Source organism: Fonsecaea pedrosoi (genome assembly GCF_000835455.1).
Source record: "Fonsecaea pedrosoi CBS 271.37 unplaced genomic scaffold supercont1.5, whole genome shotgun sequence".
NCBI lineage: Eukaryota > Fungi > Ascomycota > Eurotiomycetes > Chaetothyriales > Herpotrichiellaceae > Fonsecaea > Fonsecaea pedrosoi.
The window spans coordinates 2,691,291-2,715,878 of NW_013550611.1; the positions used below are offsets into that span (position 1 = coordinate 2,691,291).

Sequence of the window (24,588 nt, forward strand, 5' to 3'; positions counted from 1 at the left end):
CGCAGACCTGTTGTCCAACTCTCACAGATCATTAGAGGACCGATGAATGTCAACCACAGAGACGCTGTAATGGTATTTATCGGCTGTTTTCCCCTTGGTGGGACATTGGAAAATGGTTTTTCCACACAGTCTTGATGACAAGGCAAATCAGGCCATCGTCATTACTTACACTATATATATATATATTGTCACACCTATTACCGACCATAGCCTCGTCAAATCTTACATCCCACGACCCTGCCTTTTCCTGCTAGTCACTGTGCCAGATATAGATGCCAGAGTCAGACGTACTTCCGGCTCGTCTCGACGACGTACCTCGCAAACGCCTCTGGATGGGACACGTACGGGAAATGAAAGCCCGGGAGTGTCGTGATGGGGATCTTCTCCCGCGTCGCGATCACCACGTTCTCGAAGAATGCCTGCATCGGCCCCGCGCCCCCGACGGTCCAGTCGATCGGCACCTTGTGCAGGTCTTCCGTCTTGGTGGCCGCCGACCCGGGGATCGTGCGTGGATAGCCGTAAGCCCACCGGGCGTAGTTGCCGCGCAGCCTCTCGTGGACTTCTGCACCCAGTGCGTCCCACGCGGCTTCGTTGGCGGACATGGTCCGGATCGTGGCCGCCAGCTCCGCCGTGAGGGCGTCCGTGTCGGTCACCTCGTGGATGTTCTTGAGACTGTCCGGGTTGACCGTGGGGACCTCGTGCGGCATGCCGTTGCGCACGCGCTCGGGAAACCCCGAGCACAGCGCCAGCACGGTCGTCGCGCCGGAACTGCACCCCCACACCGCGGCGGACTTGATCCCCAGCTCGTCCATCAGCGTGGCGATGTACCCCGCCAGCTTCTGGCCCGTCACGTCCTGGTACGTCTCGGGCGGCGCGGTGGCTGCCGACCGCGACATGCCCGGCATGTCGAAGGTGGTTACTCTAAACCCGCTGCTCGCGATCGTCGACATGGGCTGGTCGAACAGGCCGCAGTCGCCCACGCCGTCGGGGATCAGGACGATGTCCGGTCCAGACCCTTCCTGCTCGTAGTACCAGGTGATGCCGTCGTTGGTGCGGACGTTCGATCTTGTTCGTTGAGCGGGCATAATGTTGGGTGATATTATGGTATCTCTGGTTTTTATTGCCGGGGGATAATGAAGGCTGAGTGACGGTGAGGGTCAAGCCTGTCACAGTATGCTTCAGTGATATACCCCGTACATATTTGATAATGTGTGTACTCGGTTCGGCCCCGCGGTCCCGCAGTCCCACCGTTTTGAGGGTGAGGGGGATGAGTGCCTGACGCTCGGCTGACCCTGACCCCCTGAACCCCGCGGCAGCCTTGCGACCATCCAGATCCCCTTCCTTGTCTTCCTCGCCTGGACGACCGTCGCGTGAATCACAATGAGAGGAGAGTTAAATAGTGCCGTAATACTCCCGCCCATAAACCCCCTTTACTCGCACAGCCGCGGTCTCGCCACTCCGTCCGCACGCGTACGTACGTACGTGTCTGGTTCGTCTCACATTCCTAGACGGTACTCGGTACTCGTCACATGCCGAGTAAACAGCCCTAAGACTCGGGTACCTAGCATCGACCCATGCATGGTCTCAAACCATTCCCCACAAAATCCCATTCCCATCTGATCCATCCATCTGACATCTAACCCAGTTTAACTTGTTCTGGTAATAGTGACGGTACTGACACTGACATTGGGCGTCATCGGATTCGTGGGATGAAGCAGAGCGTCGATTGATGGGTCCGATGGATGTTTGGTGGATCTATATTACCTGGATAGATGGATCTACAAATGAATTCCCGCACCGATCAGGAAGTCATAGACTGCCTCGTTTTTACCGGTCGAGGAATCTCACCGCGATTACTCCTGTCAACTGGAAAGAGTATATCAGACAGGTAACATCAGATCAGATGAGGAAAACATGTCGTCGAATGAATGGATGGTAGAGTATCAAGCATTCATGGCCGGCCATGGGAGTGGGAATTTACTAGGTTAGTTAACTCCTAGGTAGGTAGATAGGTAGGTAGGTAGGTACCTATATAATGACCGTAGAGGAACAATGCTCTCTCTCACGTACCCATTCACTCACATACTCACTCGAGCCCTTATTTCTCCTTGCATCCCTCTCTACCTCTTTCTTTTGGTCGACTCAACCTCAATCTCAAAGGGACGTAGGGTGCCTCAAAAAATCATGAAGCTCAACCTCCCCCTCCCCTCCATCCTCTTCCTTGCCACGACGACGACACTCCTCTCCTTCCCCGCCGCCGCCCAGGTTTCGTACGACTTCTGCGTCGGCCCGCCGGCCTCCGACTTCTGCGGCACCGCAGGCGGCGGCGCGTGCGAGCTCCCTGACGGCTCGCTGCTCTGCTGCTCGGGCAGTATCCCCTGCGGATCGAACAACGTGTGTATGTACGACGCGGGATTAGGCATTGCGTTGTGTGATTGTCGAGGGAACTGCGAGCCGGGAGGGGATGGGTTGCAGTGTGCTTGTGTAAGTTGACCCTGAATCCAATCCTCGAAAGACACGAATAGGGAAGGGGGTCAGGACTGGATGGGAAGCCGAATCTGGTCGAGGAGGACCTGACAGTGGAGAAAGACGAGAATTGACGAGATCGGGGAGTGTTGAGGTGAGTTGATAGAGATGGCTAACATTCTGGCGTTATAGGGCAACTGAGGCACCAGTGCGAGATTATGACCGGGACTGCGTCTCTGTCCGTTCTGGGGAGATGAAGTGAAAACCGCTCGATGACCGGGGACCCCAACCTCAACTTGGACACAACCCACCGAAATGCCCTTCCACCGAGATTTGCCTCGCTTGGTCTTCTCCTTTCGTGGTCATCCATACACAATCATGAACCCCGGCTCGATCTCAGCACCCACCTCCATCTGGTCAAGATAACACCCAGATCATCGCATTGGCGTCTATGGAGTCCACAACACCTTAGGCGGATTCAGGTAGTCCTCTATCTCCTGTCTATTATCTGCTCAAGCCGACTCGGCTGCAAGGGATAGTGCAATACACATATCTTATGCCTGTGAGCGTCTCCGTTGATATAGTGCCAGTCTGATTAGTGAGGCGAAGAGCAACTTGCGTGGTCAGTTCGTAGAGAGCAGAAGAGCCGCATGCTTGTCTCTTGCCTATGAGTTGCGCTGTTGAGGTCTTCTAACTCTTGAGACGGTAGTAGTGCTGACTATCGGCCCTATACAAGAGGGCAACGGGTTGTCCAGACGTCGCCATATTATGTGTAGTGTGCCTCGACTTGTCGCAGAAAATGCATTCACATGTGTCTGCAGTTGCATCAATTCGGGCCAGAGGGCTTAACCTCGAGGCCGCTCAGGGACTGTCAAACCTCTCCTTCCAGACGACCGTCTTAGTACTGATAGTCGAGCCAGTTGGGGACGAGCGTCACTTGGGCTCCATATATCGCAGGTTCATATCCATGTCACCAGGCAGTTCTTGAGGCAACGGACGACGTGGGTCGTGGTACATTTCATGTCGAAGGGGCGATAGTGCCAACTCACTGTATGGCGACGTTGGCTGGAGGCCGTGCTGGGGCGGGAGATGCGAGTGGCGCGCCTTGACTGAGAGCTCGGCACCAGGTGAGACCGCGCTATTTGATGGCACAGACGCAGGAGGGCAACTAGGGTAAACTTCCATCTCGTGCTGCGTGGGTAGCTTCATATCAGCATGCGGGATAGAATGCGTGTGTATTCCGTACGCTGTGCTGGGCTTGCTGTCCAACTCTTGCTTCGAGTATCGGTGTCCCGGCGTATACGGTATGGCACTGATGGTCTCGCGCTTCTTGCTCTGCCAGCGTCGATAGAAGCAACAGTACCCGACAACCAGACCCGCGCCTACCACGACGAGCGTGCCTCCGACGCCAATAGCGGCCGCGACACCAGGTGACAGGCCTACCGAAGAGTTCTTCGCAGAGGGGGTCGAAGTGGGGCTTGGTGATGGGGTTGGCGTTGGAGTGGGACTTTGGAACTGGAAGTGGACCGACTGTGCAATGTAGTTGTTGCCGAGCGAGATGGTTTGGACGTCGTCGTAGAACATCCAGGTCCAGGAGTCCCTGCGTCTATGAGCCCGTGCACTCTTGATAATGTGAGGGACAGCTTTACCCATCTGGTGGCGGTTGACTCAGAGTGATGGCTGTGGATCCATCATCTATCACGGCAACGATACAACGCTGCTCGCTCTTCAGTGTCTGCCCGCTATATGTGGCGAGATAGATCGCAAGCTCCACGGCGTCAAACCTAGTGTCGAGATCAGCTCAGTCGCTACGAATAGAAATCATCTCAAAAATACTTACTCGGACGTTGACTGCCATTGCACGTCAAGGGGACCCTTTGTAGGATAGACAGTTCCGATCTTGGGATACGTGATCTCCAGAGCCGCGACGTGGAGCAAATGGAGGAGGACCAGGAACAGTAAATGGAGCCTCGTCTCTGACAACCGAGGACGGATGCGAGGATGAGTAGGTCGGTACATCCTAGCAGGAACGTGGTGGGCTGTGCTGTGCCACAAGGCTGGAAGCGAGACTGGGTTTCACAGACAATAATAGACAAGCCTTTGCCTCGCCAACCTCGCCTCGCGTAGAGAGATATTGGATCTGAACTGTAAGAAATCGCGGGCAGACAAGCAGAGGAAATATGAATGCCTCACCGGGCCCCCAAAGCGATGTCTGGGTGCTAGATGAGTTTCAGAATGCGCCACTCAGCCATCTTGGAAATTGCTCCCTTCAGCTACCATTAGAGGCACAGAACGCGGGTCGGCGAGTGCCCTTAAGATTGTACCTCATACTCTTAGATAGTCAACGGTGCTTACCGACTCGTACTGGTTCTCGGTACATTTGAAGATGCTGGTCCAGGCATGTGGAAGAAAGGGTGTGATTAGAAGAGGCGCCTCGTAGTACGGACCAACATCTGAACCGTGAGTCGAAGCTATAGAGGTAGACGGGACCGGGTACGACTCTGCTGAACAGCTTGTTTGCATTCTAGGTGGGCACAAGTTGATGGCTCCGATCGATAATGTCTTCTAAGATATCGCAACCGTCACTGTACGAGGTATTGGGGCTGAGGACGAACATCAGATCCAAAAGAGGTGCAAGGTCCGTCAATGCGCATAAGTCCAGAGAATAGCAGAGAATAGGGGTACGAGGTAGAGATACCCATCTCAGCCCCTGCAGATGCCGGAGTTTCTCCTCGCCTAACCAGCGGTGCAGTGGTGGAAAATCTTTCGTGCGAGGCGGGTATAATAGCAATCACAGTTGTCTGTATCCGAGTAGAAGCAAGCTTTGCTGGAAAAGAAAAAACAATGGGTTCCCACACAACAGGCAGAACAGGGTAGAATCGTCGAAGTCTCGGAGGCAACCGCACCCAAGTGATAAAACTCTTTCCCACCCCGGAAATTCAAAATTCTCCGACAGCCACCCTCTGGTTCTGAACCCGGACGATGCGGGAGCCACTGGTGTTCCCTTATCCGCCTACTGTCGAGAATTGTCGTATACGGTGTACGTTGTCAGTAGTCGTCCTACACCCGAATCAAAATTCTTCGATTCCAGTTGAGGAAGTGTTGTGGGCACCGTGGAAAACAGAGCAACCCACCACCACTTCTTCCAATGTCCTGCTAACCAGACGCCCCCAAATCGTCTAGTTTGTCAAAAGCGAAAGATCGAGTCCCAGTGTCGGACCCGATTTCTGGCCTCCCTCCCTGCGATGCTCCTCCCTGCGCTTGAAACGAGCAACATTCATCAACGTACATCTGAACTATACAAACAAACCTAGAGGAGGATATAGATAAAACATAATACCCACCATACAAGTAGGCCCCAACAGCCTCTCCACCACGCGGGGAAAGCCTCGGCATTGCTCACTGGGCACAAGACTTCGCTTCGTCGGCGTAAAGCGCTGCTACGGCACAGGTGGTGCGGCTCATGGTCGAGAAGGCCGAAAATAGAGCGACATCGGGTGGGTTCAAGAATAACGGCGAACTCGGTCAGCCTGGTGTGGACGTCTTCAGAACCTCGAAAGACATATCTTGCTGCCTGAATTCTCAATGTGACACGAAAACATCTCTCATAGCCAAACATGACAGTGAAGCCCGTTTACATACCGCCCCCAGGTCTTCGGACTGCCTTGGAGGACTTCCAGACCTATGTGAACAGGAGATATGGTCTGCGTCTGCGTATGTTGCCTTGCTCAAAACACTCATGTCTATTGGTATTATCTGCAGGCCAACGCTCACTTCAATAATCCCAGAGACGTACGCGGACTTGCATGCATTTTCCATCAACCGACTGAATGACTTCTGGATGGCACTATGGCGGTTTCTTGACATCAAAGCATCTGTCCACCCTAAAATTGTGAGTTGCAATCACTCGCTGGCTGTGAATCCACATGCTGAACGCCATTAGGCGGTGGACGAGAACATCCCCATCGACCAGTTCCCGCTGTTCTTCCAGGAAGTGAGACTCAACTTTGCAGAGAATATGCTGTGTGGTGACGACGATCGGGTGGCTGTCATCGATGTCAACGAGGAGAATTTGTCGAGTCCTCGACGATACACGTGGCGAGACCTCAGAGACTTGGTCAGAACGTATGCGAACGCACTGCGTCGGGCTGGCGTTGCAAAGGGAGATGTTGTTGCTTGTAAGGATGACAGCAGCAATTGTGTGTGAAGCGCTGAAGCGATTGATACGTCTGCAGTGATAGGAAGTAACTGCACCAGGTCATTGGCTTTACTACTGGCTACGGCGGCTGTGGGCGGTATTTTTGCATCATTTGCAACTGATGTTGGGGACAAGGTGAAGCTACTCTCCCATGCAGGGTGTTCATGCTGGGCTGATCTTGTTCAAGGCACTCAACGACCGACTCAGCCAGATCGAACCTCGCGTGGTTTTCGCCGAGTCAGACTATTCATACAACGGGAAACGCATCAACATCACGGCAAAGGTTGATGGCTGGACACGCAAAGTCTCAAGTCCACTAAAGCTGGTCGTGATAGGAGATACGACGGGCTTCAAGACAAAGTGGTAAAGCAGCTTGAATCCCCAGTTTTTGTCATCAAGAGCTGATCTCTTATCTTATTGCAGTGAGAGCCTCGAGGCTTTTGTCGGCGGCACCGACTGTCAATTACCCCTCACCTTTGAGCAAGTCCCCTTCAATACGCCTCTGGTCATCATGTTCTCTTCTGGGACGACAGGGACTCCGAAGGGCATTGTACACTCGCATGGAGTATGCCGTGACTACCACTGTCGTAGAAACTAGCTCACGTGAAGCAGGGTCTGCTTTTGAACGGCTTCAAGGAGCACCGCCTCCACAACAGCTTCGGCCCACAGGATATACACTTCCATTTCAGTGGTGTAAGTTCTAGCCATTCCTCTCACTATTTCTCTCGGAACAAGCATCTCACGAACAGCAGATTGGGTGGACGTTGTGGAACATATCGATAGGCGCCCTTTTCTGCAAAACCACAATGGTCCTATATGACGGATCACCATTCTATCCCTCCCCGGAGGAGTTCCTTCAGGGCGTTTTGGCAACGGGGTATGTAACAGTGATACTTCTTAAAGTGCGACGATGTCTGACAAGCAATTTTCAGTATCACCGGGTTTGGCGCCGGCCCGCGTTATTATGCTGAGTTGCAGAAGAGGAATGTGACGCCCAGTTCGTTCTTCGAAGCCTTTTGTCTCTTGTTCTAGTCCACTGATAGACGAGACAGGAAAATACGCTCAAAATGTTCACACAATCTTCTCTACGGGCGCGGTGCTCACGCCAAGTCTGGCATCATGGCTAGGAGAAGCGTTCGGCCCTGTGTGCCAGATCCAGTTCTCAGGGGGCACTGAGCTGTGCGGCTCCTTTATTCATGGAACGCGCTCTCTCCCATCGTACCCCGGAGAGGTCGCTGTCAAGGCATTGGGTATGGATATTGCTGCATATTCGCCAGACGGAGTCGAAGTCCCCGATGGAGAGAGCGGCGAGCTAGTCTGCAGGAAACCATTTCCCAACATGCCCGCCATGTTCTGGAAGGATCCTGGGAAAAAGCGGTATTACAATGCGTACTTTGACATGTTCCCCCGTGAGTCTATTGTTGATGATTCCGCTGATCTATGCTGACGAGACGCAAGATGTATGGACACATGGCGACTTCATCAAAGTCAATCCTGTGACAAAGGGGACTTATGTGTTGGGAAGAAGGTCAGTCAATGTCCCATGACCGGTAGAGAAGACGGCGACTCCTAACATGGCTGACAGTGATGGCACTCTGAACCCGTCTGGCGTCCGCTTCGGCAGTTCAGAAATCTACAACATTCTTTCATCACCGCGCTTCACGTCGTCGATAGTCGACTCGGTGGTCGTGGGCCAGCAACGCAGCGCCGCGCCCTACTCAGACACCACCGAGCGCGTTCTGCTCTTCATCAAATGTCGGGAAGGCGTGTCTTCCAACAACATCCTCCCAAACAAAGAACTGGAGAGCCGCATCCGCGATCAAATCGCCAAGGATCTCAGCAGGAGACACGTCCCGGCTCACATCTTTGAGGTCAAGGAGATTCCCTACAATGCCAATGGAAAGAAGATGGAGATCCAGGTCAAGGCTGTTGTGAATGGTGGAGCGCAGGCCAAGACGAAGCAGAGACTCAGTCCGCAGGAGCTGGCTATGCTTGAGCAGTTTGAGCCGTTCTTCCACCTGGAGAAGCTGCTGAAAAGGCTCGAGGGGACTGCTGCGAGACTGTAAACGGATGCCCGGGTTGACCAGGCTCGACGGAGTACCTCTATCTCTTCACTGTACTCGGCTCGGCTCGGGTGGTGGTGGCTCGGTGGGTTGGCCTATCCACTATCAGACATGTCCATCTCGGCCCGAGCCAGCTCCTCCTCCTTTAGACACTATGTTGGATCTTCTTCCGAATTTGGCTTGAGATGGAAAACATCAGAATAGAAATCTACATCTCTAAGAAAGGTTACTAAGATCTGATCGGACCAGACAACACTGGGAGGACGGTTCTTGTTCTTCTTTGTAACCTTGTAGCTCTGAACCAGGAAGGTCTGTACGAGTGTGCACACAGAACATCAATGCAGACAGACAGCTCGGGTTGCTCTCATGATACTTGACACGGACACCTCCTTCTCAAAGATGCTCAAAGTCCTCCTACTGGGTAAGAACCCTAGAAGTTTCTGTCTTTACAAACTCGTACACAGCCTTGCCATCACGTGCAACAGGGGCCAAGGCCTTCTATTGTGAAACCAACTTTGGCCCCTGAAGCTTCTTCGTATTGACTTCGAGGCTCTTAAAAGTCTCACGACAACAACCTCCAGCAGAATGATTTACGTGGTGAAGGAAATCCTTGATCGTTCTGTCACTTCTCGACATTCATTATCCCTCGTCCATCCATGAGCTAGCCCGTGAGCCGCTCCTCTCAGACTGGCAATTCTCTCTTTCACCAGCAGGGTCTCAGACCCCTAATTGGGCTCGTGCCAAAGTCTCAGGTCAATTGAGCCTCGAATACCCATGTTCGAGGATCACCATGCTGAGAGCGGGAGGGAAGTCCTCGTCAACCAAGGCTACGCGCCATGGAGCACGTTCCCGATGCAAGCTTTGCAATAACCTGAGTCCACGGGGTCACACATCCAGCTCGTACGATGCAGACAGTGCCACCAAACACAATGCCAATCTCACACTCTGCATAGACGCTCGCCAGCTATCTGCCAGCAACTGCCAGTATTGCAAGCTGCTCCGACAATCTCTGCAGGGGTTTGTCGGGAGAGACTGGGCCCATATCCGTGACCCTGTGTGCATTGATCTTCTAGAGGGCTCACCTATCAAGGTGTCCGTACAAGAGCCCAGCGGCAAGTCTATCGTGTTTGAGTTGTATACTCCGTCAGGTGTGTCTTCGCCGTCTCTTCTGTCTGCCATGTCGGTTCCATGACTTGGTAGACAATCTTCACCATTCTGGCCACGACACCATTGTCAAGTTCTGATACTTTGGCAGACCAGCGGCCACCGTGGCCAGCACTGGGCAATGCTCGCAGCATTCCAATTTCCTCGGGCTCTGACGAGTCGTTTGATTTCGCCCGCAAGTGCATCAAAGACTGCATGTCCAGCCCAGCACATGGCGCATGCCGGAAATCTACCCCGAGCAGACTGCCAAGCAGACTCATAGACGTGCAGGGCGGTAAAAACCTAAAATTGGTTGAGCTGAAGGGCAAGGACGTCGAATATATTACCCTCAGCTACTGCTGGGGACCTGGATCGGCAGTGACTACGACCAGCGCAAACTTGCGAAATATGCGGAAAGGGATCGACTGGGACACGTTGCCGGTCCTATTTCAAGACGCCGTCACCATCACACGCCGCTTGGACATTCGCTATCTGTGGATCGACGGCCTGTGCATCATTCAAGACGACAAAAAAGATTGGGAGAGCGAATCATCCAAGATGAGCGACATCTATGAAGCCTCGTATATAACAATCGCGGCAGACGCATGTGAGGACAATACCCACCCGTGCCTGGTGCAGCGTCCGAAGCGATTACGTCTGGAACATCGAACTGCACGAGGGAAGACGTTTACAGTCAAAGCTCGAAAAGTTTCCAACCACCACGAAACTTCGGATGGAGATCTAGCCTTTCGGACTGAGGGCCCTCTGAGGGATCGAGCCTGGGCATTGCAAGAGAATGTCTTGTCGCCTCGAATTCTGCACTACACAGAGACGGAACTGACATTCGAGTGCCGCTCGACATATCGCTGCGAGTGCAATCCCTTGTCAAGGCGAAAAGCCACGACTCCAGGCCTATTACCGAAACTGCTTTTGTCGGTGAAACAGCGGTCCAAGATCTTCCGAACCTGGCACCGCATCCTCGCGCAATACACACTCCGCAAGCTCACTGTGGCGTCTGACAAGCTCCCGGCCATCTCGGGGATTGCGAAGAAGGTCCAAACGGCCACCGATTCGGTCTATGTCGCGGGCCTGTGGAAAGACAATCTGGTCGAGGACCTACTCTGGGCATCCGCACCGCATCTCGAGTCACCACATTTCGCACGGAGGTTGGACGACTACCGTGCGCCGAGCTTCTCGTGGGCCTCGGTGGACACTCAAATCCAGCCCCTTGGGCTCGAAGAGGACGAGGCCGTCGAGTTGAGCGCGCACATCTCGATTACGAAGACGTCGTGTACGAAATTCGGCCTCAATCCGCTGGGCGAGGTCACAGACGGATTCATCGACTTGTGCGGTCCCCTGGCGGAAGGGACATTGGTCGCTCCGGAAAGCTACAAGTTCGAGTACCACTTGGCAATGCCTGGCAGCGGGACTGCCGTGGGCGTTTCTCCGGATTCACTATTGGTGCAAGACCTGACCGAGGACGATTCGTCGGGCGGGATGGTGCGACGAGGCAAACAAGAGGAGAGCTACAAACCTTTCAAAGCACGGGTGTGGTGTCTCAGCGTCGCGGGCCATTCGCACGGCTGCGTCTCCGGGCTCGTCTTGACAAAGTCATCGCGAGTCCCCGGGGCGTATGAGCGGATCGGCCATTTTACGTGTGGGAACGACTGGCTGGTCGGGGCGAAGAAGCAAAAGATCAAGATTGTGTGAGGAGATTGGACGACGTGACCTGGTCGTCGATACACCAAAATACGGATATAGGTACATGTATTTAAGCGGTGGTAACGACCCAACGGTTGGATCTGGCATCATCCACATCCAGGGCTGAAGGCGTGGCACGGGGCTGCCTCTCAAGCTCTTCCTGCCCGACTTGTCCTTTGTCGCCGCCCCCAGCTTTTTCCATCCCCAAAATCCGGGGTGGCCCATAAATACACAGTATTTTCGTTTGATAATCTCTTGGCAAACGTCACCGCAAATCGCCAATGCCAAGGGAGCCGTTATCACCCAATTTTTTTTTGATCCCCGAAGTTTTTCCTTTTTCTAGCGAGATGAGTCTATACTAACAAGCCCTCATCGCATTTTTTTTTTTTTTTCTGTTTTGCTTTGTCCTTTACTCCTTTCCCAGATACACTCTCGCTTGCCCATGCACTGAGTAGACCTCCAAAAATCTCCAAGAAGATGACGACATCACAGGGCCAAAAAACCGCAGCCCCCATCCGGCTCTGGGGCGGCAGGTTCACGGGCGAGATCGACCCGCTGATGGACCAGTACAACGAGTCTTTGTCGGTAGACCGAGTGTTTTACGCGCAGGACATCCGCGGCTCGATTGCGTACGCGCGGGCGAACGTCAAGACGGGGATCTTGACGCAGCATGAGTTTGAGAAGTTGGAGGAGGGCCTCCGCAAGGTGCTCAAGGAGTGGGAGGAGGGGACGTTCCAGCCCGCGCCGGGCGATGAAGGTGAGTGACTAAGTGACTAAGTGAGTGAGTGAGTGAGTCGTGCAGGTTCTGGCGTACTACAGGCGTTGTTGTGATGTGGTGTTGGGCATTGGCCAGAAAAAGGGGGGGGGGGGGGGGGGCAGGGTCAAGTGGGATATTTGTCGATGCATGGACTGTCCATCAGTTCACCGGGATGATTCTTCATGATGTTGCTGGCAGAATGTTCTATCTCGGAGTAATCACTGACACTATACTGCGAAGACATCCATACTGCCAACGAACGTCGCCTGGGCGAGATCATCGGCACAAACATCGCAGGAAAGCTCCACACAGGCCGCAGCCGCAATGATCAAGTGGCGACCGACATGCGTATGTGGCTCCGCGACGAGCTCGTCCTGATTGAGCAGTACCTGGTTGAGCTGCTCAAGGTCATCGCCCAGCGCGCCAGGCAAGACATCGACTACATCATGCCGAGCTACACGCATCTCCAACGGGCCCAGCCCGTCCGGTGGAGTCACTGGCTCCTCAGCCACGCGACGGCGTTCCAGTCCGACCTCGAACGTCTGCGCTTCACCAAGAAGAACATCAACAAACTGCCCCTCGGCTGTGGCGCCGTGGCCGGCAACGCGTTCGGCATCGACCGGGTGCAGCTGGCCAAGGAGCTCGGGTTTGAGGGGTTGATCATGAACAGCATGTCGGCGGTCGGGGACCGCGACTTTGTGGTCGAGGTGCTCCAGTGCGCGGCGACGATCGGGAGCCACCTGTCGCGGTGGTCCGAGGACCTGATTCTGTACAGCTCGCTCGAGTTCGGCTACGTCAAGCTGGCGGACGCGTACACGACGGGCAGCTCGCTGATGCCGCAGAAGAAGAACAGCGACTCGCTGGAGCTGCTGCGCGGCAAGTCCGGGAGGATTTTCGGCGCCATGGCCGGGCTGATGATGAGCGTCAAGGGCCTGCCCACCACGTACAACAAGGACCTGCAGGAGAGCCTGCAGCCGATGCTGGACACGGTCAAGACGGTCAAGGACAGCCTGCAGATTGCGGCGCGGTCGCTGGCCACGGCGACGGTGTACCCGGAGAAGATGCGGGCGGCGCTGAGCCCGGACATGCTTGCGACGGATCTTGCCGAGTATTTGGTTCGCAAGGGTAAGAACTTTCTTTCTTCTCCCATCCCCTCGTCTTACCTCTGCCTCATTGCTTTATCCTCGTCTTTTATACTCACCCTCCACCCTCCTCCTCTTCCTCACCCTATCCTTGACATTATCATTGTCATTGACCTTGTCTCTGACGAATTACAGGCGTCCCCTTCCGCGAAACCCACCACCTGGCGGGACAGATGGTCGCGCTGGCCGAGTCGGCCGACGTGGGCCTCGACCAACTCAGCGTGGCGCAGTTCCAGGGCGTGGACGCGCGGTTCGGCGCCGACGTGCGCAGCGTCTTCGACTACGAGCGCTCGGTCGAGCTCAAGGACGCGACGGGCGGGACGAGTCGGCGCGCCGTGCTGGAGCAGTTGGACGCGTTGGAGGGGGCGTTGAATTGATGTCCAGCTGCGCTTGACACCTAGAGAGCTAGAGAGGGGGTTGACGTGGCCATCTAGGTGACGATTAGGGGTTTTCAAAAAACAGTATTCCTACAGTCCCGAGGACTTGGTTTAGGTAGCACTGTTGGTAGGTAGGTGGGCAGTCAGGTTAGGGATTTTCCTTTACGAGATGGACGATACGGACTTTCGCCCAGTGGGACAGAACAGGTTGGACTTGAGGTGACTTTTCGTTTTGTCGAGATGAATGGACCTGGATAGACATAGAAAAGAAAGACTCCGGTGCAATACCTACCTAACCTACCTTGCTCGTACGTCAACTAATTAACCAACTCATAGACCCTTTATTGTTACTACGCCTTATCGTTTTCATTCTCGCTCTCACTCTTGCTATCGTACACAGCACACATACTGACTGACCGACCCTTTACCGCCTTCACTAGCTCCTTCTTCATCTTCACATCCATCTTCATCTCCTTGTTCATCCACAAAGATATCATCGAATCGAATTGACACGCACAGAGGCCGAGTCTTCGCTCCACTCTCTTCATACTCCAGACAATGCATTCATCCCTCTCCCCTTGGTAGCCAAATTTCCACCGCAAAACTTCTATGTCAACCTCACCTCACGCTCTTCACACGCTCTTTACCCCCAATCTCCAAAACTATTAGACAGACACACTGCTTATTTATGGCTTTATGGCTTTATAGCTCATAGGCGCCACCACCTCAACCCATACCTAATCTAACTTAAGTCTTGTCATCGGAAAGAAATGGACTTGTTTTCATCTGCTTTAGCTTTAAATGCCAGGCCATGCCATGCCATGCCATGCCGTAACTTGGAAAATCCCTTTTCTTCCCGCCTGTTGTTTCCTCATGACCGAATGTGTATGGAGGGGGTATCACAAAAGATGTGGGTAATTGTACACTGTATCTTTCCGTCCGCTCGTTGCTGGCTGGGTGCAGATCTGTCCACCACGAGCATCAAGAGAAGCTCTTCGGAATCGGTCGAATCCTTCGCAAAACTCTGCACTTTGAATCCCTCAAAATCTTCCGAGGATATCAGATCTTGTAGGCAAAACACATCAACCTCGCGATCTCCGCTTCGAATTGGCAGGGATCGCAATCTCAACCAAATGATCCTCATCATCATCGTCATCATCATGGTCCGCTTGTCCCGCGAACTCCGAGGCCTGCTCGTCGGGATCATCATTCATTCCATACGCGTTTTCCAACTTCTCTCTCTCCAACGGACTCAACACCTCTTCGTCAGAACTGTTGCTCTCGACTTCTTCGCTTGGAGCCACCATTTCTCCCATCTCTTCGTCTTCAAAAACTTCCAGCGGGCGCCGCTCCAGACTTGTCCTGGCTTCCAGAGGTGGATTTCCCGAATCTATGTCAGAACCCGACCCATCAGACGACGAGTCATCTAGTGACCCATCAAAGTCGTCGTGTGACGTTTGTCCATGCATTTCTCGACTTGGTACTGAAGAAAACAAACTGGTCAGTCCTCTGCTGACCGAAAAGCTGTGGTGGTCGCTTGTGTTTGTATTGAACGAATTGATATTACTCCGCTTCCCAAACGTCGTAATGTCTTGTTCCTCTTCGTCCAACGAGAACGGGTCGCCTGAATCGTTGTCATCGCCATTCCCCAGCGCAGCGAATGGGTCGTCTGCTTCGGAGCCGAACTCGGACGCTGCCACCTCCTGCTCGGCCTCTTGTTTGTGTCTCGCTAATCGATCAGCCAACCGTCGGCGAGCACGTGACGGCTCAATGTTGAGTGGTGCTGGCGGAGGTGGAAGTAAGGGTATTGGCTGGTCGGACTGTTTCAAATGCAGAGCACATCATTAGCTTAAAACGTAAACAGCCGTTGGATTGTATTGGTCCCACTCACACTCTCCGACGAGAGACCGCTATCAGCAGCAGAAAGCTGATTCACTGTCCTCACATGCTCTTCATCCTCTGCGTCATCCATATCTTCGTCATCGTCGTCAGAGGAGCTTCCAAACCCACTGGAAACTGATCCATTTGAATTGTAGCCAGCGCTAGTGGCGCTACCATTGTTGGACAAGTCGATGCTGTCCAGACCATGCTGGCCTCCACCCAGTCCAACCCCAGCCAAGCCACTCGAAACACCGAAGCCTTGTCCAGCATTCACAGCATTCAGAACAGCTTGCCTGGATCCGATACCGTTATCTGGTCGAAACCCTCCCAAGATGGCATTGTCGCGTTCTCTGGTTTCGGCGAGTGTCTTGGTAACGTATTCCTCCCAAGCCTGAGAATAGATATAATCCTGAACGATAGGCGATAGCAACTCTCTGGGGTGTCGTTCGCCAAACTTGACGACCTCTTCTGCTACTAGTGTCAGATGTCCCATGTACCCTAGGCGCATATTCCTCGCCCGTTGTTCTTCGTCACTTCGTCTCTGCCCTTCGATAATGGCGTCAGTGATACGACCAGTTTCGAAGAGATCAAACGCTAAAAATCGGTTATGGCCGCGATCCATGGGCCCGTTGAAAACTTGCTGCACAACGTCATACACGACGTTGTGGAGGAAGTTATTCCACGGAAAGCGGAAAAAGAAGCTCTGTCCGATATTAGCACCTCACAAGAATCGGCAGAACAAAAATCTCACCAAAATCGTCGGGACAACCCTGTTCTCCACAAACATAATTTTCAGATAATCCCCAACAACTGGTGCCTCGCCCACAGCAGGAGCTTCTGACTGGACGACTTGCATTGTGTCATCGTGACCCGATTGGAATGATTCTCCTTCTGGCTGTCCTTCATCGAGTCGAAGTTTCGAGTTAGACGGGCTAGTAGGCGGCTCTGGGCTATTCGCCGTGGGTGTCTTGTTAGGATCCGATGCTTTTGAGAACAATGGTGCAGGTTTGTCGTCTGGATGGGGCGAAATGTCTTCGGGCTGGGATTCCCGTGTTGAAGTCAGAGTGTTCACCTCATGCTCGTCGGGTGCGGTCATGTCCGTGTCCTCAAGGCTGAGACGGCGAACGGTCTCATCGAGAGCACCAGTCGGCGTATTTGCTTGGTCATAGGATCGCGGAGATAGCGTGGGCTTTTCAGCCGAGTCTGGTTTCGAGCTTGAAGCGAGATCTGTCGCTTCAGACACAGCAACCTTTTCAAATCCATCTTCGTCATTGAGGTTAGCAATGCGTAGCTCTTCAGTCGAGGTGGAGCCCGACGGGGTGAATGCATTTTCGAATCTCGATGAACTCGCGGAAATGTCGACGGTCGAATCTTCCGATTGCCTGGTAGACAGAAACGCCCCTTGCGCTCTGAGTCTCTCCCTCTCGGCGTCTCTGGCTTTGATGAATTCTTCACTGCCTCGCTCGTTGAGAAGACCCATATTGCTGCAATGAAGTAGTTCAGCCATCAACTCGCAGGTCTTGAATCGGTCGAAGCCGAGAGGCTCGATTTGTGTTCCCCATGCCGATTTGAGTTGGCCTCTCTCTACTACCCTGGTCTCCTCGCCTTCGGTGACAGTGTGCTTAGAGCTGAGGATGAGGTTCATGAAGTCCGGAACATGGTGGGCAAATAACCTCAGGAGGGTGCCAAGATAGATGGGGTCGTGGTTAGTTGGAGGAGCATCAGCGCTGTGACCTTGATCGGGATCATAGTCTGAGTTGTTCTTCCGGATAACTTCGATCACGATTCCCACACCCACGGTGAGCGGGTTTCCGCCCCTGAGCATGTATGAAATCAGCTGTCGGATGCACTTTTCCGACACCAATTGGCGTGTCAGGCTGTTGGGACCAATGCAGGATTGCTCATTTTGAGCCGCGTTTGCAGATATCGTGATAATGGCTTTCAGGAAATCCCCGGCAGAAGTCTGGGTCGAGGAGTTGCATTCGGGGGACAGGTTAGAAAGGAGCATTGGGATCAGATCTTGCCCCTGAAGCCAATCCACGATGCCCATTCCGCCGTCAGATTTCTCCAGACTGATGATTTTCAACAACAGGTCCATCACCATTGGACAGTCGACGTGCTGGAGAATGGCGGGCACGATACCCGGAAGCGATTTGAAGAAATCCAACATCTCCTCGGTCTTCTTTTCGAGCAGGGTTTCGTTGACCTTTGTGAAATAGCCAGCCTGGAGAGGGTCCAATGGAGCAGGTTGCCGCAGGAAATCCCAAAACTCGGTGAGAAAAGGGGTGTTGGCCATCAGAGACTCTGTAATCGACCAAGTCTCGCAAGACAGTATCTCACACGCGACATAGGCATATTTCAAGCGCATCTTCTCAGCCCTCTCTTGTTCTTCGTCCAGAGGTTGCGGCTCATCTTCATTATCCGTCACGAGGCCTTTGCCTTTTTCATCCTCCTCATTTTCTTCGTGCTCAGATTTAGGGCCAGGGGCAATAACGTAGTTTAGGAGAGCATGTAAATTTGGTTCATCGCGCAGATATTCTATCAGTTTAGTGTGGTGCGACTTGAGCTCCTGAATGAGGTCGGTCTCTTCCAACAAGTCTTCGAGCCTGACATTGGGCTTTTCGAGGAGCGTGTCGATAGAAGATATATTGGAGTAGCCTCCAAATCGCCAAAACATGGTTGCGGCTGCGATTCGGACGCGATCGGAGCAATGCAGGAGGTCTTAGTAATGATACAGTATCGTAGGAATGTGATCGTCAAGTAACAAGCAGTGGGAAGTCGTAACTCGTGAGCTGAATATTGAGTAAGACATAGACAGACGGTCCAGCGCTGTCGTCAATGTCCAAAAGTTAGCTCTCTGAAAACACATGGAGAAGATGAGCAACCGGGAATCTCTGTGCGATGTTGCCGGCAACTCGGAGTGTGCAATCACGCATGTTTACCTGTTGTTACAAAGGAGTGACTGGAAGAGAAGTCCAGACTGCGGTCAAAGACTGAAGTCAAGGACTGTTCGCCTGGGAGGAATTATTGTAGGGAGGAAGTTGTCTGAGCGCGAGAGGTAATTGAGCGGTGGTTTGTGAGTTGTGGATGAATCGGGATTCTGGTTGGAGGTTCGGCGGGTAACCAAAAAAGAGAGAATGTCCACGCGCGAACTTGGCAGCGAAGAAGTCAGAACTGCACCGTTCACGCAATCACCAATCTCCAGCTCACATGAAAAGCAGCGCCGGGCGTTTGTAGGGTAGGGAGGAGCGATAGTATTATGGCTGGCGCCTTGAATAGGTTGTAGTACAGGGTCGGGTAATAGTAGTGACAAGAGTTGTGCTACATGTAACACGGACCGCAGGCAAAAAGGGCCAAGTGATGTGAAGAAGTACTAAGTGACTTGGGCACGAGGTACAACGCCGGCTGAAGAAGCTGGAGTCCTGAAGTCCCGTCGGCCACAAGGACAAGTTTGCGACGGACCATTAGCAGATGATGCCTTGCCCTGTGGCCCATTTGCTGGCGCCTCCACAAACAAGCGCCCCCCTTTTTCCTTTCGCACCGCGCCCAACCAGCCGCCTATCCTGATTCCTGATGATTATTGCCCGCCACAAAATGCCCATGCCACATGGCTCCCTAGAAAGTCCGAATGGCAGCCTCCCCCAGATATCTTAGCGGCTCCCACTGAAGCCCAACCATCCAACCGGCCCAAGCACTAACAAGTGAAAATGATGACAATGCCCAGGCGCATGGGAGGCGTTACACCAGATGCAGATGAGGTGGCACAAAGAACGAAGTAAAAAAGGGGGCGCCGCAAGGACACGTGCAATATTTCCGGGATCATCTGGCAATGCTTTGGGCAGCATAAGGATGAGGCTCCTGTGCTAATTATCAATTTGCGCATCTGCAGATCGATTGAGTCAATCACCAGCATCTCGTGCGGGACGATCCTTTACCCCTGGTCTCCCTTCTTTCCTTACCTTCGGCCTGTCACATTCATCAGCATTGTTCAGTAAGGCGACCAGAAATTGCTAAGTCGTAAACAACATTGATATGATTCATATATTTATGGCGCATAGTGAAGATGCTTTGAACAGAGTACAAGACCACCACGCAGGGTGAGATGAGAAAGTGGTAAAATGCCAGATGGGTGCTGGTGGGATGATGGCTGGGTGCCGCCGGATAAATGTCGGAGCGAAATGACGCTTCAGAAGCCCAACTTGGACAGGCAACTCTCTCTCTGCATCGCTGCTCCATCTACAAGGCACTCGAGTGTTTCGAGCACAAACACGACATTTCCTGTATATTTGCTCTCGCACATGGGTGCACCCTTTGATTCAAGGACTCACACAAGATGAATCGTCTCTTTGGTTCAAAAAACACGGCTCCCAAGCCGACCTTGAACAGCGCTATACAAAATGTGGGTTGTCCTTGCCCCTCGCCGGACAGCTTGGGATGGTCTGACCCTTGTCGCAGGTAGACACGAGGATCGACTCTCTCGATGTCAAGCTCGCCAAAATCAATGCCGAACTCTCCACATACCAGCAGAAACTCTCCAAGATGCGCGACGGCCCCGGGAAACAGGCGATAAAGCAGAAAGCCCTCAAAGTCCTACAACGGCGCAAAATGTACGAGTCACAACGGGACCAACTCCAGCAGCAATCATGGAACATGGAACAGGCCGGAGTGATGCAAGATAATTTAAAGAACGTCATGACCACCGTGGATGCTATGAAGACCACGAATAAAGCGCTGAAACAACAATACGGCAAGATCAACATTGACAAGATAGAACAGATGCAGGATGAAATGGCGGATTTGATGGAGATTGGCAACGAGATCAACGAAAGTATAAGCCGCGCTTACGACGTACCCGATGAAGTTGACGAGGCCGAGTTGGACGCCGAGCTGGAGGCGCTGGGCGAGGATATGATGTTTGAGCAAGAGATGGGTATCGGCGAGAGTACCCCAGGTTTCCTGCAGGATGAAGTCGCACCACCGCAGTTCGTGGATGAGCCTCCGGAACAAGCAAAGGTCAAGGAAGCCGCCGGGGGTGTTGGCTGAGAATATCTTGCAGGGATACGAGCCATCGTTTGTTTCTCGTTACAACTGTCTGCTGACACCGCATATTTCTGTCATGTCGCGTACAAGCGTGCCTGTCTCATCATCATTTGAAGTCCACAGTTTCAAGTATTCTTCTTCAAGTCCTGCGTCCAAGCTCTGACGGCTTTGGGACCCTCGTGTGCCGCCTTGAATAGCTGTCGCTCACTCTCCTCCAATCCTCTCAGAAACTCTGCTCCGTCACCCAATGCGCCTCGGGGGTTATGTGCCTGATCGGCAATCTCTGCCGCTCGTTGTTTGAAAGTCTAGACACGCGCAAAACGCCTCTCACATCAGTATCAGGTGTGGATTTGGCCGCCATGGGTTGACGGAGGCGCTTAAGCCCGTAAAAGGCAGGTCAGAAGCCACGAGTACCATACTTACATCTAACAAGGTATCCAGCACCGCGCGATCATCGAACAACTCCATGATTCGGGCACCGAGAGCGTAGAAGTGCGGTGCCTGGGCGCGCAGGTCGACGGTCTTGGGGTCTGCTTTGAGCGCGTTGATGACGCGCTGTTGAAGAGGCGCCGGGAAATCCAGCGTGACGAGTCGTTGAGCGCCAGGCGTGTTCCTAGACGAGAGACACCGTCAGATGTTTCTCACGCGTTGCAAGGTGCCTGGCAGACGCGTAGAGAGAGAGAGATATATATATATATACTCACCCCGTTGATACCGCCAGCATCACACCAAGCCACATGGGCAGATCGATCTTTGTGCCCGCCTTGATCTATCACGATGTATTAGCGAACGGGGTCTTTTTGTTATCTTCCTGCGCAGCTACTCATGACACAGGAATTTTCTGGCTCCCGACTGACCGTCCCACCAGCATTGCCATCCAAGTATCCAAGGCCAGGCACGTCCAGTTCGAAGGTGCAGGGCAGTTTTTGCGAGTCTGTCAAGATGGCGTCGACGTCATAGTAGGCCATGCTGTGCGCGCGTCAGTCGATCATGCTACAAGGCCAGGCCGCTGAGATATTCATATGTAGGTCTTCCGAGACTGGAGAGGCCGTAGAGTGTTCTTTTGCATGTATCAAGACAAGGCGGATTGGGTTGATATGAATCCGCCAAGTCCATATACGAGTTGCTCCACCCCCTGACCCGCCCAGTGGGCACATCATTAACCGCCTACGAGGTACAGATCTATGTATTGGACCAGACCACAAAGCCTTGCCAGCGGTGAGCCATTGCCCGAGATATTGACGGTAGCAATTTTAGAGGAAAATTCATGGCTGCCATTGGATCTACTGTAGGCATTTCCGGTAGGGAGGAAGTTGGTGCTCTCCCTGTATCAGAGAACTGCAAGAATGTGGCTCACACTCGATGCAGATACTATGGGCAGTATGCTCGTTACAATGGTGACTCGATTTGTTCCGAGGTTAGGATAGAGCGTCGGCTCACTGTTCTTGCTGGGAGACAATGCTTCCTGTCGAGGTAGCTTGGTCGATTTATTACCTAAGATTGTAGTCTACAATGACAGATGAACGACGAACAAGACTGACTTGTACGATATGTGATGATACCTATGATCACCCTGGGCAACGTGAGGTTAGCAAGGGAGAGAGTAGATGCCTGGCTTTAACCGGGGAAAGTACGAGACTGATGGATGTTGGAAATAATAGAATGCTACCATATATATACCTAGATACTCGTAAGTACTAGGAGGTATGTACGTATGTACGTATGTTCTCATACCTGGCAGCAGTGGCTAGGACCTAGATAGCTATGCAGGTTGCGTTAGGTACATGGCTGGCATGGTTGATATGACTAGCATGATGGAATTTGTAGTAGAGGTGTTGCTGGTTTCACCCTTCCACCTTGCAGACTTGAGATCGGTATTTTTCGTACATGGCATGTTCATGCCATACAATTTGCCAAACAATTCCTCGTGTACCAGCATCACGGGCGGCCGTGCGCTTTGACACTCGCTCGAGCTTTGTTGGCGGAGCTGCTCATCGCTCTCGGAAGTCGATTGGGGACTGGATCGAGCGACGGACGTTCACACACCACGGCACGGAAGGGAGGAAGATCGTCATCGATCTTGTTATGCAGTGACGGCTCGTCTCTCAGAGTGTCAACAGCAGCTAGAGCATCGACAATCCGGTATTTGGAGACACAGGGCACAGATTCACTTCCGGCGATGAGTATGCCGCTGGGATGGCTTCATCATCGCATGCGCACGTGAGACCGGATAGCCTTGTCTCAGTTAAGTGGTGACGAGTGTGCAGACGCCGCACATGCTATCATGTTTAGAAAGCAAGAGGAGAATTGAGGTGTATGCTTCCCAGCAAATGATCTCGCTCAGTGAGCCACAAGAGTGATTCCAGAGGTGCAGGTCGGTGACACCTACCGCAGTAAACGAGACTGAGAGTGAGACCCTCAATTCAGTAGCCTGTTGCCGCCAGCGAACAAACCGCTTCGTGTCCTCGCCAACAATCCAACAACCCACACACCCGCTCTCCACATCCATACTTACACCTCACTTTGCCCCAGTAACCACATACAGAACAGAACCAGCGCTGGGGCTTGGCCATAAGTGAGTTGTTACCAGTGCGCAGGGCGAAACCTCCATCACCCGCCATGTTTTGATCCAGTGGTTTGGCCCGCGCGGCAACGTAACTCAGCGAAGGCTCGGATAGGAGAGCTTGCATGACGCGTTCTGATGGCATCTTGGGAAGATTAAGCGTACGGAGGAGCGGATCGCGGTCGAGAGCTGGGTCATAGGATGGAAGGTGTCCTTGACTAGCTGAAGGTGATGAGGACGGTTGCGGTCTCTCTCCAGTGGAAGGGGTGGATTTGACAGTTGTTGTTGGGGAGGTCTGCTCTGAGGGTTTCGTAGGTCGAGGCGCGTCGGGCATCTCGACATCAATCGTGCTGCCTCTCTCCCCCCCTGCATTCTTCACAGGCGTGGTTTTGGCATTTTTAGACGAGTTCCGACGGCGCGAAGATCCTTTCTGAGCACTGGTTGATGGAGTATCGTTCGCAGCAGCACTCCGCTTCCTAGAGTCTGCTGCTGTCTTCTGCGTCGGTTCTTGTCTCGCTTGACCTCTAGCAATCGTGGCAGCAGGTACGTTGGCAGCACTTCCATAAACATTCACCCCTGCTTCCTCGTCTGCAAGATAATGCTGGAACGTCCTATTGTAGGCGAGAATCCGCCTTACATTTTGTGTGGTCTTCCTCTCTTTTCCCTTTGCACCCTCTCGTTTCGGTATTGGTATGTGGGCATCGCGATAGTTTTCCTTATTCAAGTCATTCAGTCGCTGTTGGATGGCCTTTTCTTGCTTTGCCGAAAGTTTGTGTGCAGCTGCATGTGCTACCGTTCCTTCACGACCACGTTTGCGGGAACCCAGCTGGAGGGCAGGAACAGGGGCAACATTGTCAGGAACGTAACTCCAGCCATGTGAGGCACGGGCTGTGGTGGTGACTGGTAGTTCTTCAATTAAAGGCATGCCGTTGTTGAGATGAGTAGTTTTGGTGGCTCAAGTAATGGATGTGCGAGATTCATGACCAGGGTCTCAGAGAAATGAGCATTAATGCAGATCAGATGTAAATGTCATCGGTGTGAATTATCACCTATCCAGGTAGCGACGTGAGGGGACACAGAAGAGGATGTCTTTGACTGTTGAGTTTCCAAAACGTGCCTAGGTAGTTAGGCGGGGGGCAATTGAGCGCCTACGGATGCCAAGAGACTACTGCCCCTTATCCCTCTTGCGCAGGCGACAGGGCAAATGCTCGGGGTTTCATTGGCCTAGAATTGACTTCTCTGTCCAGAACACACGAC

At 53.0% G+C, this 24,588-nt stretch overlaps 9 protein-coding genes across 9 annotated transcripts; 4 read left to right on the top strand and 5 right to left on the bottom strand.

Moving 5' to 3' along the window:
* Positions 1-281: 281 nt before the first annotated feature.
* Z517_08452 (uncharacterized protein) lies at positions 282-1,085 on the bottom strand (the record flags this gene model as incomplete). Its single annotated transcript, XM_013426968.1, has 1 exon — positions 282-1,085. One exon carries the CDS (start codon positions 1,083-1,085, stop codon positions 282-284), a length of 804 nt encoding a protein of 267 aa, XP_013282422.1.
* A 2,314-nt stretch (positions 1,086-3,399) lies between these two features.
* On the bottom strand, positions 3,400-4,485 carry Z517_08453 (uncharacterized protein; the record flags this gene model as incomplete). Its single annotated transcript, XM_013426969.1, has 3 exons — positions 3,400-4,066; positions 4,116-4,250; positions 4,307-4,485. The coding sequence occupies 3 exons, from the start codon at positions 4,483-4,485 to the stop codon at positions 3,400-3,402; spliced, it is 981 nt and encodes a 326-aa protein (XP_013282423.1).
* A 1,598-nt stretch (positions 4,486-6,083) lies between these two features.
* On the top strand, positions 6,084-8,730 carry Z517_08454 (acetoacetate-CoA ligase; the record flags this gene model as incomplete). The annotated part of the gene is made up of 12 exons (XM_013426970.1): positions 6,084-6,180; positions 6,255-6,358; positions 6,410-6,644; positions 6,702-6,799; positions 6,852-7,027; positions 7,088-7,229; positions 7,277-7,357; positions 7,417-7,541; positions 7,597-7,661; positions 7,708-8,073; positions 8,123-8,192; positions 8,250-8,730. The coding sequence occupies 12 exons, from the start codon at positions 6,084-6,086 to the stop codon at positions 8,728-8,730; spliced, it is 2,040 nt and encodes a 679-aa protein (XP_013282424.1).
* Positions 8,731-9,517: 787 nt separating this feature from the next.
* Positions 9,518-11,580, top strand: Z517_08455 (uncharacterized protein; the record flags this gene model as incomplete). Its single annotated transcript, XM_013426971.1, has 2 exons — positions 9,518-9,875; positions 9,983-11,580. The coding sequence occupies 2 exons, from the start codon at positions 9,518-9,520 to the stop codon at positions 11,578-11,580; spliced, it is 1,956 nt and encodes a 651-aa protein (XP_013282425.1).
* A 468-nt stretch (positions 11,581-12,048) lies between these two features.
* Positions 12,049-13,847, top strand: Z517_08456 (argininosuccinate lyase; the record flags this gene model as incomplete). Its single annotated transcript, XM_013426972.1, has 3 exons — positions 12,049-12,328; positions 12,569-13,453; positions 13,606-13,847. The coding sequence occupies 3 exons, from the start codon at positions 12,049-12,051 to the stop codon at positions 13,845-13,847; spliced, it is 1,407 nt and encodes a 468-aa protein (XP_013282426.1).
* Positions 13,848-14,929: 1,082 nt separating this feature from the next.
* Positions 14,930-18,405, bottom strand: Z517_08457 (uncharacterized protein; the record flags this gene model as incomplete). The annotated part of the gene is made up of 3 exons (XM_013426973.1): positions 14,930-15,667; positions 15,739-16,431; positions 16,480-18,405. The coding sequence occupies 3 exons, from the start codon at positions 18,403-18,405 to the stop codon at positions 14,930-14,932; spliced, it is 3,357 nt and encodes a 1,118-aa protein (XP_013282427.1).
* A 1,656-nt stretch (positions 18,406-20,061) lies between these two features.
* Z517_08458 (uncharacterized protein) lies at positions 20,062-20,771 on the top strand (the record flags this gene model as incomplete). The annotated part of the gene is made up of 2 exons (XM_013426974.1): positions 20,062-20,127; positions 20,184-20,771. 2 exons carry the CDS (start codon positions 20,062-20,064, stop codon positions 20,769-20,771), a joined length of 654 nt encoding a protein of 217 aa, XP_013282428.1.
* Positions 20,772-20,893: 122 nt separating this feature from the next.
* Positions 20,894-21,736, bottom strand: Z517_08459 (uncharacterized protein; the record flags this gene model as incomplete). Its single annotated transcript, XM_013426975.1, has 4 exons — positions 20,894-21,073; positions 21,192-21,381; positions 21,473-21,537; positions 21,626-21,736. The coding sequence occupies 4 exons, from the start codon at positions 21,734-21,736 to the stop codon at positions 20,894-20,896; spliced, it is 546 nt and encodes a 181-aa protein (XP_013282429.1).
* Positions 21,737-22,706: 970 nt separating this feature from the next.
* On the bottom strand, positions 22,707-24,256 carry Z517_08460 (uncharacterized protein; the record flags this gene model as incomplete). The annotated part of the gene is made up of 2 exons (XM_013426976.1): positions 22,707-22,959; positions 23,322-24,256. The coding sequence occupies 2 exons, from the start codon at positions 24,254-24,256 to the stop codon at positions 22,707-22,709; spliced, it is 1,188 nt and encodes a 395-aa protein (XP_013282430.1).
* Positions 24,257-24,588: the final 332 nt, after the last annotated feature.